Source organism: Urocitellus parryii, chromosome 9 (genome assembly GCF_045843805.1).
Source record: "Urocitellus parryii isolate mUroPar1 chromosome 9, mUroPar1.hap1, whole genome shotgun sequence".
Taxonomy (NCBI): Eukaryota; Metazoa; Chordata; class Mammalia; order Rodentia; family Sciuridae; genus Urocitellus; species Urocitellus parryii.
The window spans coordinates 103,610,816-103,630,626 of NC_135539.1; the positions used below are offsets into that span (position 1 = coordinate 103,610,816).

At 38.6% G+C, this 19,811-nt stretch overlaps 1 protein-coding gene across 1 annotated transcript in view; it reads left to right on the forward strand.

Annotated features, from left to right (window-relative positions):
- Ush2a (usherin) overlaps positions 1–19,811 on the forward strand; it is a 748,724-nt gene that overhangs the window by 628,583 nt on the left and 100,330 nt on the right. Inside the window, exons 58-59 of the mRNA XM_026388000.2 lie at positions 4,935–5,093; positions 6,292–6,454. Coding sequence (XP_026243785.2) covers positions 4,935–5,093; positions 6,292–6,454 — 322 coding nt within the window. The remainder of the gene's footprint in view (positions 1–4,934; positions 5,094–6,291; positions 6,455–19,811) is intronic.

Consider the following 19,811-nt stretch of genomic DNA (forward strand, 5'->3'; position numbering starts at 1 on the left):
ACAAGACTACATTCAGTAACCCACTAGGTTAATTTTTATTTGTAGCTCAAAACTTCATGGGATATATTTCATCTCTGGATAGATTGATTCCTCTATTCTTTCAACTAAAACTATGCTTACTAATCCCTACTCATGGGCAAGGCATGGTGCTGGACCTACAGAATTGCAAAGAGAAATAAGATGTTGTCCCTCCTGACAGGAATCCTACCATTTATTAAGGTAGAAAGGGTCGAATAACTATTGATAACTATTATCAGCATAGGTCAACTTTCCATGCAATTGGAATGGAAGTGTTCCAGAGTACCTCTTTTCACTTCCACAAGGGCATAATCGAGATACCCTCCCTATACAGAAGAGAATTTAGGCCAGGTTACTAAAAGCACTATGCACTATGTTTTAAGTGCAACCAGTGTTTTGAAGCAAATGCAACAATCAAACAGAATTAATAGTTTTTCCTCTTAGAATTGTTCCTGCTCAAGCTCAAAAAAAAAAAAAAAGATTTAAAAAAGGATTATTTGATTGACTTGTCCCATTGTAAAGTATGCACCTGCTGTGAAATGAAGCCACAGAGAAAGAAAAAAAAAAAGTTGAATAATTTAACTTTTTTATTTGTAAAGATAATCAGGGTTTTTCTGATTACATCTTAACTTCATAAATGTTAAATAACCTATCAGCATCTAGTTGTTGTAAATTATGAAAAGGAGCATTGCAAGGAATATTAACCGACGAAATCCTTGTTCTTTAGTGAACAAGAAAATGTGTTATGGCAGCTTGTCATTGTGCGACTGGTAACTTTGACACCAAATAACAAAACTGCCATTTGCACTTAGGGTAAATTGGTTCACTTGAGCTTCCAAGGCTCCTCTTGCTCTGACATAAATTTATGAACTCGGGAACTAACCAAGTCGTGTGGCCTCCCAGCTGACTCTAACAAATATGCCCATTTCATTTCATTTAGTCATCAGAATACCAGGGGGCCCGGTCGTTTCAGACTCACTGCAGATGGTATAGGGTTTACAGGAACACTAGAGACTTTCATGTCACTGTCCTGTAAATTATGACAGTGGAGGGGGGCCTCTTTCCTAAATGCATGTCAGTATCTGACATGTTCATGGCTTACAGGAGCACTTCCTGGATCCACACCTCATAGGTATATGTAAAGGATATTTATTGCCAATTAATCATGATGTGAAAAATATACATCCCAGGTTCATGCTTTGGCTAGCCATGCTTAAACCGGAATTGAGATCGTGTCTCCATTTGAAACTTGGTGGAAGTGCTGTTTTGTTCCCTGACCCTCCTGACCTTTAGAGAGGAGACATTTCCTCCCTCTGGAAGGATGGAAATTCTGGAAGCAGACCAATAGATACAGACTCAAAACATAGTAAAGGGACCTCAGATGGATTGGAGGAAAGACCACTCTCAATTACTACTGAGAATGAATAACAAGATATCTTCATAGGAATTCAACTTGCTCATATCCAAGTCCATATTAAAAAAATAAAAACAAAAACAAAATATTATCCAGTTGTGGTGGCACACACCTATATTCCCGGTGGCTCAGGAGGCTGAAGCAGGAGGATCTCAAGTTTAAAGCCAGCCTCAGCAAAAGCAAGGTGCTAAGCAACTCAGTGAGACCCTGTCTCTAAATCAAATTCAAAAAAAAGGCTAGGGATATGGTCAGTGGTTGAGTGCCCTGGGCTCAATTCCAGGTATCAAATGTGTGTGTGTGTGTGTGTGTTTACGCTACACACACACACACACACACACACACACACACACACACTCAGTTATAAAGACAATACACTAAATGTATTGCCTACTTGTAGGCAATAGAAACTTCATTTGGATGGGTTCAGAGGTGTTTGAGGGAACATGGGAACAGTGTCAGTAGTTTTTGTTTTTTATATCATTTTTTTCCACTTCATTTTGGTTTGTAGAGATGTTTATCACTTATTTAGGACCTTCTCTGTTACAGGAATGTTTTCAAATTCTTTACATATATTTTTAACATAATCTTCACAACTCTCTATGAAGTAGCTAATAGGACCATCATTTTATAGAAGAAGAGATGGGTATTCCTAGAGGTTGCTTAGAATACCAGTGATCAGTCAAAAAATAAGAGAAGTATTTGATCTGTCGGATTCACTCTGGATTGTCTAGTTCAACAACTTGATGGCATATTTTCATAAATATTTTCATAAACTTTTTCATAAGATACACCCTAGGAATAAAGAAGACAGAATGATCATGTAATCCTAGGAGGTTTAACAATAGTCTAACATAGTCACTATAAATTTGCAATTTCCTTGTCTCCCTTTTTATCTTACAAATTCATATAATGCAAATTTGGCATTATATTCCATTACATTTGCCTATATCCAAAAATATATATCTATTATATAATTTATCATTTGGGATAATGTTTTGCACTATTCTCATGGTGGCTAGAAAGCAATGCACTGTTACATTCCAGGACGGTAGGAAGCGCTGAACGCTAATCTCCATAATGAGTGTGACGTCCAAGTGATTCTTCCTCTCTTCATTTTATCATAAACATACAGGTACAAAGAGCAACCTCTTTTCCCACTGTTCTACAGACCATATCAGGTTTACAATAAGGAGAAGTGCCCAAAATGTGAGGTGGGATGCTGTGACATTCCAGAATACTCTAGACGGAAATTTCCATAAACACATCTTCTTGCTGAAAGGTCAAATTGCAAACTGAGAGGGTCCCTGATTCATTCTTCAATCTTTTTTACTACCTCAAAGCAGTACTCTCTGAAGAACATTTTTAGAGGAAGTGGGGGGAAGCCTGATTATATTGCTCTTTATTTTACCTCTAATACAGTACTTAGGTTTTCCTCACCCATTAATGAACTGAGAGTCTCAAATGGTCTGTATAATCAATTCTCTTCATCCAACTCTCAAACTTCGTTTTAATTATAGCAGCCTTGTTGGGAGCTGTAAAAACATTCCCCATTTTGTCTTGCAGTGGAGAATTAAGCCTTAAAGAATATCTTCTAAATAAGCCCATTATGTGTACTCACTGTACCAATAAAGAGAAAAAATGAATTCAAGATTTTAAAGCATTTAATCTTTATCATGACGTCTTTTTTTTTTTCCTCCTGCATGGAGAAAAAAAAATACTATGGGATTCTGAGCAGAAATGTCATGAGCTGAACCAACTTTTTATCCTACATCTAGGACAGATTGCGCACAGCGAATTCATTTTAAGGTAATAGCCAGGGACTAAAACCACGCTGTACTGGGACTACATCATGAGCACAGTACTTTTCAATGCACTGGAGAATCATCATGAACCTTTTCTGCAGTTTACTCTGAGGTGATGTTAGAGACTTTCCCTCTACAAGGATCTCACATTTGTCCTAACTACTCACTGTACGTATCATGTTCTAGTCTCACACATTTTAGGGGAAAAAAAAAAAAAAAAACCTCATACCCAGTTTTTGTGGACAAGGAAAAGTGAGATCCTGTGGATTCCCTTGGCTTAGATAAGCATTTCCCAAACTTTGCCAAAATGATATTCCAAAAATAGGTGACATTGTTTATGAATATATTTTGACATCAGTCCACAATTATTCACAGTATGTGTTAGGAAGGTTGGTCTTCTGAACTTTAAATATTCACTTTGGACCATTGGTGGTGGATCCATCATTTGTTTTTTCCTGGCATCTAATCAGTTCCAAGAAAAGAATTCAGGAATCAATGACAAGCTGATAGCTGAAGCTATTAAGACATTCAGAAGGGAGTTAAAGTAGGGTGATCTAGATTGAAAATAAATCTTCTCAGTCTGACTTGCCAAATTCAGCACAAACTACTTACTGCCTTTCCCACCGGATACAGTTCATTAGCCCAACAATGATCAAAACCTTCTTCAGAGACCTCTTAATTTGCATCCATCCTACCCAAGATCCTGAGCATCTTCAGTCTATGGTAGCTCTTCCACTCCTCGAACATTGGAGCTATGTTGTCAAACAGCAAAGCCACATTTCCTTCTTCATACCGCACCCCTCTTGGTTCTCTGACTCCTGTGCTGTGTTCTCATTGTTGATGTCTGTCCCTTCCTTTGCTTCTATCATAAGACAAAATTACTAAGTATAAGGTAAATAAATAGCTAAAGCCATAAGTGTTAAAATCTCCCAGATCAATGAGATAATGCAATAAGAGCCTCCATGATATCCTTTAATCAAAGCTTCTATTCCCTCCTCAAAAAGGTGTGCATGTTGTCATGACTAAATACAACCCAAGGAGGCACTTAGTTATACAAATAGATTATGAAGAGGCTAAAATGACTAGACCTCTTTTTTTTTTTTTAGGAAGCAATGGTGGAAAATGACAGTTACTGGACCCAAATTTCATATTATATAAGATATAAAAATCTCACTGACAGAGTGGACTGTCCTGACCCAATAATTAACGCACTGAGAATGCTCTAGGTAGACTGTGATTTAGATATTTTATGGGCTATTATGTCAAGGATCCACGTCAGACAGGATGCATACACAACACACTCCAGAAAAAATATTGTCACAAGCAAAACTGGTGGGGTGTTTTTTTTATTTACTTTAAGAGTAAGCAAGCCTAGGAATAATATATGACACCATTCCTAATTACCTTGTATTTTTTTAAAATGAAATGTTCCTTTGCTTTTATTTGCCAATATACGATATCCTCAAATGGGACTATTACAATTTCTGAAAACTAGGTGATGCACATTACCTACTTCTGATATGTATATTCTAGTACTTTCCAACTTGAGTTTTATGCTGCTTTTAATTGCTGTATTAAGCAATCACTCACCTTTCAATTACAAAATTTTAAATGTACACGGTTGGTAAAGGACAGATGTTGACCCTTCTGTATAATGAACATGTATGCTTCTTTCTCTCCCTCTTTCCCTCTCTATGAAGGGATCCTCATCCCCCAAATTCCTGTTGAATACAATGTCTTACTCACCGATGGGAGTTTAACACCTCAGACTTTCTCTGTTGGTCACCATCAATCCACTCTTCTGGATAACTTGGCTCCATTCACACAGTACGAGATAAGGATACAAGCATGTCAACATGGTGAGTCTTTCAGATTCCTGGCCTGGGCCTTGATGAAAAAGTATTTCATAATTTTTTTTTCATTAAAAAGGAACCAATTCTCAGTTCAAATACAAAGATTAACATTTCATCAGTTATTTGTAGTGGACTGTTTACCCAGAAAAATCAGAGCCAGGCATCGAGTACAGCATTTTGCATGTCTGCACATTAAATCATGAATATTTAAACATATTAAAATGGTAGTTTTGGAAAGTCTTGTTTTATAAGGCCCTTTAAAAGAAAAACACCTAGCTCACACAAAGGAGCCATTGGTAATATAAAACAAAATGGGTTATTACAAAAATTATATAGGAAATGTATTCACCTCTGTTTTATTGAAATTTTATTCAAGGGGAGGGAGGAAGAGGTTATTTAAAAGTTATTTGAGTCATACCCAAATGAATCTTAAGTATTTTACAGGGCTTTCTTAAACCCTGTGTCATGTACCTAAACTGCTACCTGGAGTTTCCTGGCTCAGGCTGTGGCCAGTGAAACCATCATCTGTGTTTTCTTAAGGAACACCTGCCCTGTTCGCATCTTTCCTCCAAATGGATAATTAGTTAAATGTAAACTGAGATTTAGGAGAGAAGAACAATAATCAAGAGAATTTTTTTATGTATCTCCATTTTACATTGAGTATAGAGATTGATAGATATATTAATAGATACATATATTAATATACCCAGGCAACCTCAGCAACAGAGCAAATTAGCTTAGCTCTAGGCAACTTAGTGAAACCCTGTCTCAAAATAAAAAATAAAGGACCAGGGATGTAGCTCACTAGTGAAGCACCCCTGGTTTCAATTCTCAGTACCCAAACCAAAAAGAAAAAGGAAAGGAATACAATATATGTAGGTCACATATGCACTTCTGAAATTCAAGCAAATTATCACTTTCTGGCTAGAATGACTGCAATAAACTTAAGAAACTTCAGACAAACATATGCTTCATTGCCTATGAATTTTTAAATGAGTGGTTAATTCGTGGATAATCCAAAAATGATTCCCTATTTAAGTGTCAAATTATACAGAGATTTATAGTACTGATCTAAAATATATATGTAAGTATATATACAAAAGTTCAGATTAAAATATTTTTATGATATTCTCACCTTTCTATATAAGAATGTGAATCTTTCCCTTGCTGGAAAAATTACTAAAGACCTCAATTATTTTTCAAGGAGGTTGTGGAGTTAGCAGTAGGATGTTTGTCAAAACATCTGAAGCAGCCCCCATGGATCTTGATTCCCCTGTTCTCAAGGCGCTGGGGTCATCTCGGATAGAGGTTAAATGGATGCCACCTAACAAACCAAACGGAATCATCATCAACTACTTAATTCACAGGTAAAGTTGACTATTCCTATTATTTTTAGCTACTTAAGTATGTGTGCTCTTCTAAGTGTTAGAATCAATCACAATTTCTGTTTCAATAAAGGAATGGAGGGACATCCTGGGATTTTTTTTTTTTTTTTTTTTTTGAGCACCTACTGGTGAAGACTAACACTGATACTGGAAATTTTTACCCATGATCCCATGGGGAAAAGCCACAGCTGCTACTCTATGACAGTTTTATTTGAGATCTGTCTGAAAGCTGAGTCCTCTGAGCCTGAATAAAGTGTTTCCAGAGGAGGAATCAGAATGAGAATTCCACCAGAATGAAAAGAAGAAGGAGAAGGAGAAGGAGAAGAAATATAAGGAATGGGGAAGAGAGTAAAGGAGAGATCAGGTAGAGACAGAAGAAGAGAGGGAGGCTGGGAGAAGGGGAGGACGAGGGATAGAGAGGAAGAAAGAATGAGGAGGAGAAAGAGGGAGAGAATGAAGCCAGGGAGGCTTACTGAGAGCTTGGCATCCCCAGCTCAGTGTATGGCCAACACCGCTCCAAAAGCTAGGCATGCACATTAGGCAGACAGCCTCCCCCTTGACCTCCCGCAGCCTCACCCACCCTCCCTCTTTGGTCCTCCAACCTGGTCACTCAACGCAACTAACTTCAGTCTCCTCCTTCAACTTCGGTATTGAAACACTTTTTGGTTCATATCTATCCTCCATGATGAACTAAGTAAGGGTTTGTAGGAAAACTGAGGAAGGAGAACGTACTATTGCTTTTCTGGTTATGTAAATGACATTACCGAAAATGAGCCAGCCAAATTTCTTCTCAGCAAACAGTAATTTGAAGAAGAATATTTCTGATTCAAATACACACGAACATGTAAAAATGGCTAATGTGAATTTACATTTTACGCTAAGCACATCAGTGCAGGCTCTCAAATGCCCAGCCTCTTGAAATAGTTTTCTTTCATCTACTTAATGCTAATTGTATGAGAAAAGCACATCAAATTCCTATTCTGAATAAAGGGAAATAAAGTATCTGTTAGAGACCAGGACGTGGCTTCACTCTGTTGGTTTTGTAAATAAAGCTCCTGATTACAGTCACTATTCCATGGCAGCTCCAGAGAAGGAAAACAGGAAATATAATGCAGAAAGCCCGCTTCAATGAAAAATACTGTAAATTGAATTTGACAGCATTTGATGGCATTTGATTATTCTAGTCACAGCCAAACAATGATATAAAGAGTAATATGAAACAGAATGTGTTACTGCCTAGCAGACTCAAAAGCAATAAACCTTCCTCCAATGTGACACAATCACTTCACAATCATAATTGTAGCCTGTTTGATACCTCTGAGTACAGCAGAAGGGCACTGACTGACATAGATACATTTTGTTTTTTATTTAAAGTGAAATGAAAATGGCGCACTGGGGCTCCAGATACAATCGTTATATTCACCTACATAGGCATGAATCACTAGGCAGTTATTTCAGCTGAAGTTTAAATGTGCTTAGACAACAACAATATCAAATTTTTCTTAGATAGCTGCAGAAAAAATCAGAAATTTGTAAGGACAGAAATAGAATGTAGACACATCGTTCTTTTTCATTCTGAGACTACAGAGGGCCCCTCGTATAGTTAGAGCCACAAGCCTGCAGTATTTCTGAGGAGGTTATGGCATGTAATTTCTGCTTCATCATTTGCCTGCTCTTTCTTCTATCACCACCAAAGGAAATGCATTTAACTCAAACCAAAGACAAGGTTTGGCCTATGCAGATATTTTCATTAAATCGCAGGGAATAAACTTGCCAATCTCATTTGAAAGTGCTTGTCACTCTGTACTCCCCTCCTCCGGTTATTTGCCCTTCTGTAATTCCATTGTTTAAATATTGCTTCGACGTATCATCCTGTTAAAAATTGTCTACCCAAATTAAGAGAGATGTTCAAGACTTTTAAAACAAAAGAAAACAACTCATTTAGAACAAATAATGCAACTGCTCCTCGGGCTTAGTTTACCTGTTCATGTAGGCTACTTTTTGACTATGTGTAAGTCACAAGAAAGATTTTCTACAAAGTTTTTTGATAAAGAATAGGGACAACATTTAAGTTACTGTTTTGCAATCGACAAAATACATAGAGACAGGCCGCCTTAGACATCTGCTGCCTCCTCTCAGGTGAGGTAATTTAATATAAAAATGATTCTTCACGATGCCCCATTATCTTATATGTTCAACCATCTAAAAGGAAAAATTTTCAAGACTTCTGTCTACAAAATCCATTAAAGATATTATCTTAGGAATTTACAAAACACGTAATAAAATTATCTCCTTCCCCTAGGATCTTCCATTTTAATCATAATGCAGTTGCATTGGGGTTTATGTTTTCATAAGGCTTCTCTTTAAATAAATAAAAATATTTGAATAATGTGCATTAAAAGACAAAAATTAAATAATCACCCTGCATATATTGTAAAATAGAAAAAAAACATATGAACCTTCCTTCTGAGTATTTAGAAGATTTTAAATCATAAAATCTAGATGGTTCTGAAGGATGATGATATGGAAGGATATCCAAGCAAGGAACTGAAAATAACTGTTCAATGGATACTTAAGCAGACTGAATTGACTAAGAAAAGGTGAGCATTGACTCAAAGGTAAAGGAATGTTGGTGCAATTCAATTTAAGTTGTATAGGAAAATATAAAAAGGGATATTGAGATAGAGAGACAAATACATATATGTATAGACCTACTGAGACAAACACCAAAACTATAAGACCTGATCCCCATTACCAGTGATCTTCATTATGGTAACAGATGAAAAACAAGCTAAATAAGTAAATCAAAAAGTGCAATATAATGTGAGAACTATAAATAGTCACCCCAAAAATTACAGGAGACAGCATTTCTCTTGCTTTGGAATATTCAGGGAAGATTTCATGAAGTCTACATTATTGGGATGAGAACTTCCAAAACAAAAATTTAGTATCTATTTAGGTTACTAAAAAAATATACTTATTGGGAAAAGAATATTTAGGAATATAGAAGATTACAAAGGTTATTATACCTCTTTATGACTTACCCATGACATATATATTTCCCATCAATAGATATAAACACTCTTCATTTAACACTAATGTTTTATATTTACATTTTCCTTTACATAAACAGAATCTTACTACCCCTACTGTTCTAATGAAATATTTTTGTGTGTGTGGATTTGCCTATGCTCTTATATGCTAAGGAAAATCTCACTTTTGTGATCATACTAAAAATAATACATCAAGCTGAATAAGTGGCTCATGCTTGTAATCCTAGCTATTTTAGGAGGCTGAGGCAGGAGATAGCAAGTTCAAGGGCAGCCTGGGCAACTTAGCAAGACCCTGTTTCAAAATAAAAATGTCAAAAGTACTAGGGGTGCAGAGTGCTGAAATTATCGTGTAGTAGTGGAGCTCAGTGATAGAGTGCTTGCTTAGCGTATTTGAGACTCGGGGTTCAATCTTCAATACTGGAAAAATAAACAAAATGAGATAAATGCCAGGTGTTCATTTTAAAAAACCTATCTAATTTGTCAACTTTATTTCATAAATCACTAATTTCATATGCCAACCATTCAAAATCCTCATGTGCCATCTAGTTCATTTCAGAATTTTGTATTATGTTTAGTTTATGGTAGACAGAATTTTAGCAAGCAAAGCCTAACAGCGAAGACATTTTAGATGAAAAAAACATAGAATAAGCAAAATGTCCAGTAGTAATAGCCTAGGGTTGAAGTAACGATCAGGTTTGACTAAAGCCTGTACTGCTTATTGGGAAAATTTACATTCATTCAATGATTTGGGAAGGATGTAAATATGAAGCTAAGGAATTTAGGATGCTATTTAAAGTCAGTGAGAGCCATTGAAGGTTTAGGGGGAAAATTAAGAAGCAATGTGATACAGTGGAAAGGGCATGGGATTTGTGTTCAAGTCATGTGGATTCTGCCACTTGTTAGTTATGTAACCTAACTCGCTATCTTATATTCCATTTTTATATAAAGCTATGTTGATAAACATCAGAGATAATTAGCCTCTCAGAATTTTGTAGGAATTAAATGAAATAATATATGTAAAAGTACTGTGTTAAGTTTGAAGCATAGTATAATACCCTAGATGTGTTGTCCAAAGCTTTGCTTTAGGAAGGCAAATTTGGCAGTTGTAGATTGTGTTAGTGAACGTTTCTTTGCTGTGACCAAAATACCTGAAGAACAACTTGGAGGAAAATGTTTATCTGGGGCTTATAGTTTTAGAGGTTCAGTCCATGGTCAACTGACTCCATTGCTCTGGGACAAGGGTAAGGCAGAGCATCAAGGCTAAGAGTATAATGGGAGAGCACTGCTCAGCTCATAGTGGCTGGGTTGCAGAGAGAGAAAGTGAAAGCAGCCATGGGGAAAATGAACCATTCCAGAGCATGCCCTCAGAGATCCATCTCCACTAGCCATGCCCCGCCTGCCTATAGTTACTACCCAGTTAGTTCACTCAAACTTGAATAGACGGATTAGATCACAATTCTTATAATCTATTTATTTCATCTGTGAGTATTCCTTCATTATTACAGGAGCTTTGGGTAGACACCATATATCTAAATCATAGCATTGTGCCCCTGGCCTCCAAAAGGGTCAGCCATCTCACAATGCAAAATGCATTTAGTCCACCTCCAAAAGTCTCCATAGTCTTAGCAGTTCTAGCATTGCCTAAAAGTCCAAGTTCAAAATCTCATCTAAGACTCGAGGTAAACTCTTGACTATGAGCCCCTGTAAAGATCAAAAGCAATAAGTTACATATATTCAATATACAGTGACACAAAGAGAACACCTATATTCCAAAGGGGAGGAACAGAGGAAAGAATTGTTGGGATCAAAACAAGACTGAAATCCAGCTGAGAAAACAAGTTCTGTAGCTCTGAGTCTAGCATCTGGGAAACACGGCAGCAAGAAGTTCTCTCCAAAAAGGTTTGGGCAGTCCCACCCCTTCAGCCTTGTCAGTTGCAATGCTCATGCCCTCACTCTTAGCCTGGTTGTTTCTGCAGCCAGTAGCTTTCCTTGACAGACAATTCATGTTACTGGCATCTCTTAAATCCTAGGGTCTCCATTCCAGCTTCAGTTTCATCCTCCCAGCTTCATGCATCACCCTTTAAAGTGAAGACCACAGAGATTCTGACCCTGCAAAACTTCTCCTGGCTTCCCATGCCTTCCACTGAAATATTGGTAGAAGCATTCATGAGCCTTTAACTCCAGCATCTTGCATTTCTGAAGAATGAGACCATATGAATTATGTCAAGGTCTGGTGCCAGCTCCAGAAATATCTAGGCCTTCTGGAATTATACCTGCAGTGGCTTCTGAGTGACAGAATGACTGAACATAGTAAAACAATTTACTAGGGCCCCCATAAAGAGGATGCCCTGAGTTTCTTCTCAAGGGAATTTTTACTTTTTATAACCTTGAGCTTGCAATGAGCATGGTTTTGTCAATATTTGAGATGCCCTCAAAGTCATCATTCCTATTGTCTCTGTAGTACTTAGCATATTTTTAGTGGCTGTAGTCTCTTCAACAATCACATCTTCCTTAACCCTAGTTTTGCACACACAAGTTTTAAATTCCTTCTGCTCTGCTTTTCACTCCTGATTCTCACAGTAACCCTGGATAAAAGCTGATAGTAATATCCATGCCACTGCCTGAATACTGTACTGCCTTGAAATTTCCTCTGCCAGATTAATTAGTCCATCACCTTTAAATTTGGCCTCACACAATGTCTCAGGAAATCGGGAAAATTTAGACAAATTTTTTGCCAGAATGTAACACAAATGGCCTTTAGTTTAATACCCAATAGAGTCTCCATTCTCCCCTGAAACCTCATGAGCGCAGACTTTACTTTCCACATTCCTATTGGCATTCTGGTCTTCTGCATGCCCACCAGAATTGTCCATTGAGCTCTGCTTACAACATTTTAAGGCTTCTTCATCCTGCATCTCCAAAGTTTTCCAAATTCCTCCTACAAAACAGTTCCAAAGGTTTCTGATCAACATATTCATGTGGATCATAGCAACAACCCCACTTAGCAACAACCCCACTTCCACTATAAATTTCTGTTAGTCAACTTTTCATCACTGTGAACAAAATATTTGACAGGAACATCTTAGAGAAGTAAATGTTTATTTGGGGCTTATACTTTCAGAGGTTCAGTCTATGGTTGGCTGACTCCATTGCTTTGGGCCCAGTGTGAGGCCAAACACCACTATAGAAAGGCAGCTATTAAGAAAAGATGCACACTTCATAGCAGCTAGAAAGTAGAAAGAGAGAAGGAAAAGGACCACAGCAATGATGGCCCTTCCAAGGCATTCTCACAATGACCCACCTCCTCTAGTCACATATCACCTGACAGTTACACCCAGCTCCATTCAAATTAGGATGGACTGACTAAGCTATAGCTCTCATAATCTAATCACTTCACCTCTGAGTACTCCTGCATTAACACAGAAGTTTAGATGGACACCTCATATCCAAACCATTATAATATATAATACATATTATTTATATATCTTTATTTATACATATATATATATATATATATATATATATATATATATCAAGGAAAGAAAGAGGTACTTGGTAATAAAATATTTTTATTTATTTTTTATTTTATTATTGGTCGTTCAAAACATTACATAGTTCTTAATACATCATATTACACAGTTTGATTCAAGTGGGTTATGAACTCCCACTTTTACCCCGTATACAGATTGCTGTATCACATCAGAAACCCTTCCATTGATTGACATATTGCCTTTCTAGTGTCTGATGTATTCTGCTGTCTGTCCTATTCTCTACTATCCCCCCTCCCCTCCCCTCCCCTCCCCTTTTCTCTCTCTACCCCTTCTACTGTAAATCATTTCTTCCATTTGTATTATCTTGTCTTACCCCTCCTTTCCTCTTATATGTCATTTTGTATAACCCTGAGGATCGCCTTCCATTTCCATGCGATTTCCCTTCTCACTCCCTTTCCCTCCCACCTCTCATCCCTGTTTAATGTAAATCTTCTTCTCAAGCTCTTCGTCCCTACCCTGTCCTTGTTTACTCCTCTTATATCAAAGGAGTCATTTGGTATTTGTTTTTTAAAGATTGACTAGCTTCACTTAGCATAATCTGCTCTAATGCCATCCATTTCCCTCCAAATTCTATGATTTTGTCATTTTTTAATGCAGAGTAATACTCCATAGTGTATAAATGCCACATTTTTTTATCCATTCATCTATTGAAGGGCATCTAGGCTGATTCCACAGTCTTGCTATCATGAATTGAGCTGCTATGAACATCGATGTAGCAGTGTCCCTGTAGCATGCTCTTATTAGGTCTTTAGGGAATAGACCGAGAAGGGGGATAGCTGGGTCAATTGGTGGTTCCATTCCCAGCTTTCCAAGAAATCTCCATACTGCTTTCCAAATTGGCTGCACCAATTTGCAGTCCCACCAGCAATGAACAAGAGTGCCCTTTTCCCCGCATCCTATCCAGCACTTATTGTTGTTTGACTTCCTAATGACTGCCAATCTTACTGGAGTGAGATGGTATCTTAGGGTAGTTTTGATTTGCATTTCTCTGACTGCTAGCGATGGTGAGCATTTTTTCATGTACTTATTGATTGATTGTATGTCCTCCTCTGAGAAGTGTCTGTTCAGGTCCTTGGCCCATTTATTGATTGGGTTATTTGTTATCTTATTGTCTAATTTTTTGAGTTCTTTGTATATTCTGGTTATTAGGGCTCTATCTGAAGTGTGTGGAGTAAAGATTTGTTCCCAGGATGTAGGCTCCCTGTTTATCTCTCTTATTGTTTCTTTTGCTGAGAAAAAACTTTTTAGTTTGAGTAAGTCCCATTTGTTGATTCTAGTTGTTAACTCTTGCGCTATGGGTGTCCTATTGAGGAATTTGGAGCCCGATCCCACAGCATGTAGATCATAACCAACTTTTTCTTCTATCAGATGCCGTGTCTCTGATTTAATATCAAGCTCCTTGATCCATTTTGAGTTAACTTTTCTGCATGGCGAGAGATAGGGATTCAGATTCATTTTGATGCAAATGGATTTCCAGTTTTCCCAGCACCATTTGTTGAAGATTTTATCCTCCATTGCATGCTTTTAGTCCCTTTATCAAATATAAGATAGTTGTAGTTTTGTGGATTGGTTACTGTGTCCTCTATTCTGTACCATTGGTCCACCCGCCTGTTTTGGTACCAGTACCATGCTGTTTTTGTTACTATTGCTCTGTAGGATAGTTTGAAGTCTGGTATTGCTATACCGCCTGATTCACACTTCCTGCTTAGCATTGTTTTTGCTATTCTGGGTCTTTTATTATTCCATATGAATTTCATGATTCTTTTATCTATTTCTACAAGATATGCTGTTGGGATATTGATTGGCATTGCATTGAACTTATAGAGAACTTTTGGTAATATCGCCATTTTGATGATGTTAGTTCTGCCTATCCATGAGCAGGGTATATTTTTCCATCTTCTAAGGTCTTCTTCTATATCTTTCTTTAGGGTTCTGTAATTTTCATTGTATAAATCTTTCACCTCTTTTGTCAGGTTGATTCCCAAGTATTTTATTTTTCGGGGGGGATATTGTGAATGGAGTAGTTGTCCTCATTTCCGTTTCAGAGGATTTGTCACTGATATACAGGAATGCCTTTGATTTATGCGTGTTGATCTTATATCCTGCCACTTTGCTGAATTCATTTATTAGCTCTAATAGCTTCTTTGTAGACCCTTTTGGGTCTGCTAGGTATAGAATCATATCAACTGCAAATAGTGATAATTTAAGTTCTTCTTTTCCTATTTTTATGCCTTTAATTTCTTTCGTCTGCCTAATTGCTCTGGCCAGGGTTTCGAAGACTATGTTGAACAGAAGTGGTGAGAGAGGGCATCCCTGTCTTGTACCAGATCTTAGAGGGAATGCCTTCAATTTTTCTCCATTCAGAATGATGCTGGCCTGTGGCTTATCATAGATTGCTTTTACAATGTTGAGGTATGACCCAGTTATCCCTAATTTTTCTAGAGTTTTGAACATAAAGGGATGCTGTACTTTGTCGAATGCTTTCTCTGCATCTATCGGGATGATCATATGGTTCTTATTTTTAAGTCTATTAATGTGGTGAATAACATTTATTGATTTCCGTATATTGAATCAGCCTTGCATCCCAGGGATGAATCCTACTTGATCATGGTGTATATTTTTTTTGATATGTATTTGAATCGGATTCGCCAGAATTTTATTGAGGATTTTTGCGTCAAGGTTCATTAGAGATATTGGTCTGTAGTTTTCTTTCTTTGAAGTGTCTTTGTCTGGTTTCGGAATCAGGGTGATGTTGGCCTCGTAGAATGAATTTGGAAGTTCTCCCTCTTTTTCTATTTCCTGAAATAGCTTGAAAAGTATTGGTGTTAGTTCCTCTTTAAAGGTTTTGTAAAACTCTGCTGTATACCCATCCGGTCCTGGGCTTTTCTTAGTTGGTAATCTTTTGATGGTTTCTTCTATTTCCTCTATTGTTATTGGTCTGTTTAGGTTGTCTATATCCTCCTGACTCAATCTGGGCAGATCATAAGACTTAAGGAATTTATCTATGCCTTCACTATCTTCTATTTTATTGGAGTATAAGGATTCAAAATAATTTCTGATTATCTAATGTATTTCTGAAGTGTCTGTTGTGATATTGCCTTTTTCATCCCGTATGCTAGTAATTTGGGTTCTCTCTCTTCTTCTCTTCGTTAGCGTGGCTAAGGGTCTGTCAATTTTATTTATTTTTTCAAAGAACCAACTCTTAGTTTTGTCAATTTTTTCAATTGTTTCTTTTGTTTCAATTTCATTAATTTCAGCTCTGATTTTAATTATTTCTTGCCTTCTACTTCTTTTGCTGTTGTTTTGCTCTTCTTTTTCTAGGATTTTGAGATGAAGTGTGAGATCATTTATTTGTTGGTTTTTTCTTTTTTTGAGGAATGAACTCCAAGCAATGAATTTTCCTCTTAGAACTGCTTTCAATGTGTCCCATAGATTCCGATATGTTGTGTCTGTGTTTTCATTTAACTCTAGGAAGTTTTTAATTTCCTACTTGATGTCTTCTAAAATCCATTGATCATTCAGCAACCTATTGTTCATTCTCCAAGTGATGCTTGATTTTTCCTTCCTTCTTTTATCATTGATTTTCAGTTTCATTCCATTGTGATCAGATAAGATGCATGGTATTATCTCTACCCCTTTATATTGTCTAAGAGTTGCCCTGTGACATAATATATGGTCTATTTTTGAGAAGGTTCCATGTGCTGCTGAGAAAAAAAGTGTAACTACTTGATGTTGGGTGGTATAGTCTATATATGTCAATTAAGTCTAGGTTGTTAATTGTGTTATTGAGTTCTATAGGTTCCTTATTTAACTTTTGTTTGGAAGATCTGTCCAGTGGTGAGAGAGGTGTGTTGAAGTCTCCCATGATTATTGTATGGTGGTCTATTAGACTCTTGAACTTGAGAAGAGTTTGCTTGATGAACACAGCTGCACCATTATTTGGGGCATATGTATTTATGATTGTTATGTCTTGTTGGTGTATGGTTCCCTTGAGCAGTATAAAGTGTCCTTCTTTATCCCTTTTGATTAACTTTGGCTTGAAATCTATTTTACTAGATATGAGTATGGCCACTCCTGCTTGTTTCCGCAGTCCATATGAGTGGTATGATTTTTTCCCAACCTTTCCCCTTCAGTCTATGAATATCTTTTCCTATCAGATGCATCTCCTGTAGGCAGCATATTGTTGGGTCTTGTTTTGTGATCCATTCTACTAGCCTGTGTCTCTTGATTGGTGAGTTTAAGCCATTAACATTTAGGGTTATTATTGAGATATGGTTTGTTCTTCTAGCCATATTTGTTTATTGATGTTACTAAACCTGATTCGTTATCCTCTTTGACTACTTTCCCCCCTTTACTGTCCTACCTCCCATTGTTGGTTTTCAATGTTATTTTCCATTTCCTCTTCCTGTAATGTTTTGCCAAGGATTTTTTGAAGAGATGGTTTTCTAGCTGCGAATTCTTTTAACTTTTGTTTATCGTGGAAGGTTTTCATTTCATCTTCTATCCTGAAGCTTAATTTCGCCGGATACACGATTCTTGGTTGGAACCCATTTTCTTTCAGTGTTTGAAATATGTTATTCCAGGATCTTCTAGCTTTCAGAGTCTGTGTTGAGAGATCAGCTGTTATCCTGATTGGTTTACCCCTAAATGTAATCTGCTTTCTTTCTCTTGCAGCTTTTAAAATTCTCTCCTTATTCTGTATGTTGGACATCTTCATTATAATGTGTCTAGGTGTGGATCTCTTATGATTTTGCACATTTGGCGTCCTGTAGGCTTCTAGGATTTGGGATTCTGTCTCATTCTTCAAGTCTGGGAAGTTTTCTCGTATTATTTCACTGAATAGACTGTTGATTCCTTTGGTATGGAGCTCTGTGCCTTCCTGTATCCCAATGACTCTTAAATTTGGTCTTTTGATATTGTCCCATAATTCTTGGATGTTCTGCTCATGGTTTCTTAGCAGACTTGCTGAGCTGTCTATGTTCTTTTCCAGTTGAAATACTTTGTCTTCATTGTCTGATGTTCTCTCTTCTAAGTGATCTACTCTGCTGGTAGTATTCTCAATTGAGATTTTTAAGTTGGTTTATTGTTTCCTGCATTTCTAGGATTTCTATTTGTTTGTTTTTTATTACCTCTATCTCCCTGTGAAATTGATCTTTTACTTCCTGGATTTGTTTGTCAATGTGATCTTTCATTGTCTAATTTTGCTGTCTCATGTCTTCCTTGAGACTCCAGATCATCTGAAGCATATATATCCTGAGCTCTTTATCTGACATTCCATCTGTTGCAGCTATTACCTCTTCTAAAGTTGAGTTGACCTGCATTGCTTGTGGTCCTTTCTTTCCTTGTCTTTTCATACTGCTCGCGTTTCTTTCTGATTGGTGCAACTGTTGTGTTTTTGAAATTTGCCCCCTATTTATTTATATTGCTCTTGTATAGTTGGGAAGTCTCCCTTGCAGGGTGGGTAGTGGCTGTGCTCCTCCTCTAATTAGGGTGATCTGTCTACCACGCTGATCGGTCACAGGTCTGCCCCCCTGCGGGCATGGATGGCGGCTCTGCTCTGCCCCCACTCCAATTGTGGTAACGTAACTACCATGCCCTGGGGTCATTGGTCCTGATCTGGATGTGGGTGGCAGCTCTGCTGGGTCCCCACTCCAATTGGTGTGACGAGTCTACCACGCTGGCAGGCCTCTAGGCCGGTGGGTCGCAGTTCTGCACAGCCCCCACTCCCAATGGGAGTACCTGACTACCTCTCCAAGGGGTCGCTGAGCCCCCTCCGGACCCGGGCCGCGACCCTGCTCCACCCCCACTCCAACCAGTGTGACGCAACTGCCTCGGTGTTACGTGTCCACCACGCTGGCAAGCTACCTGGCCTGTCTTTCCAGTGGGCCGCAGGTCTGCCTGCCCTGCTTGCTCAGATGTCAGCTCCGCACAGCCCCTACTCCAAATGAGGTTACTTGGCTACCACGCTGCAGGGTCGCTGGTCCTATTCTAGGCGTGGGCGACTACTCTCTTCAGCCCCAGCTGCATTTGGTGTGTCATGATACCACGCCAGCGGGTCACTTGGCCTGCTCTGGGCGCAGGTAGAAGGTCCACTCTGCCCCACAGCACCCAGCAGGAGCCTGACTGAGAAGCAGTCACCACTGGTTCCCTAGCCTTGGGCCAAAGCAGCTTCGGTGGCCAGAACCCCGCCTCTCGGATCCCGATACACTCTCCGCTAGGAGCTGGCTCCAGCAAGCGACCCCCACGGGTTCCCCAGCCCCAGGCCAAAACTGTTCCGGGAGTCAGAACCCAGTCGCCCCAAGCTCAGCGCACGCTCCACTTGGAGCTGGCCTCCACCGGCAGTCTCCACAGTTTCCTCAGACCTGGGCCAGGTTAGCCCAGGGAATCAGAATCCAGCTGCTCAGAGCCCGGCGCACGCCTTGCCAGGCACGAGCCTCTAGGAGTATTCTCCACAAGATCCCCAGTCCCGAGCCTGAGCAAGAAATCTGTCTGCTAGACGCAGGCAAATACCAGCCTGAAATCACCTGTTCCGTAGCTGAATGAGCTGAGATCAGTAGAACATGGGGATGATTACATCATCTCTCTGAAATGGCGGCTGCTGTCGTCCTCTGTGGTCCAACCGGTGTCTGGAACCAATCTGGCCCGCTTCTCTCCTCTGTCTCAAAGCCGGAACTCAGCACTCAGCGCTGCCAAGGTACCACTGGCGGGAGCCCCCCGAATCCGTATCGCTGCTCC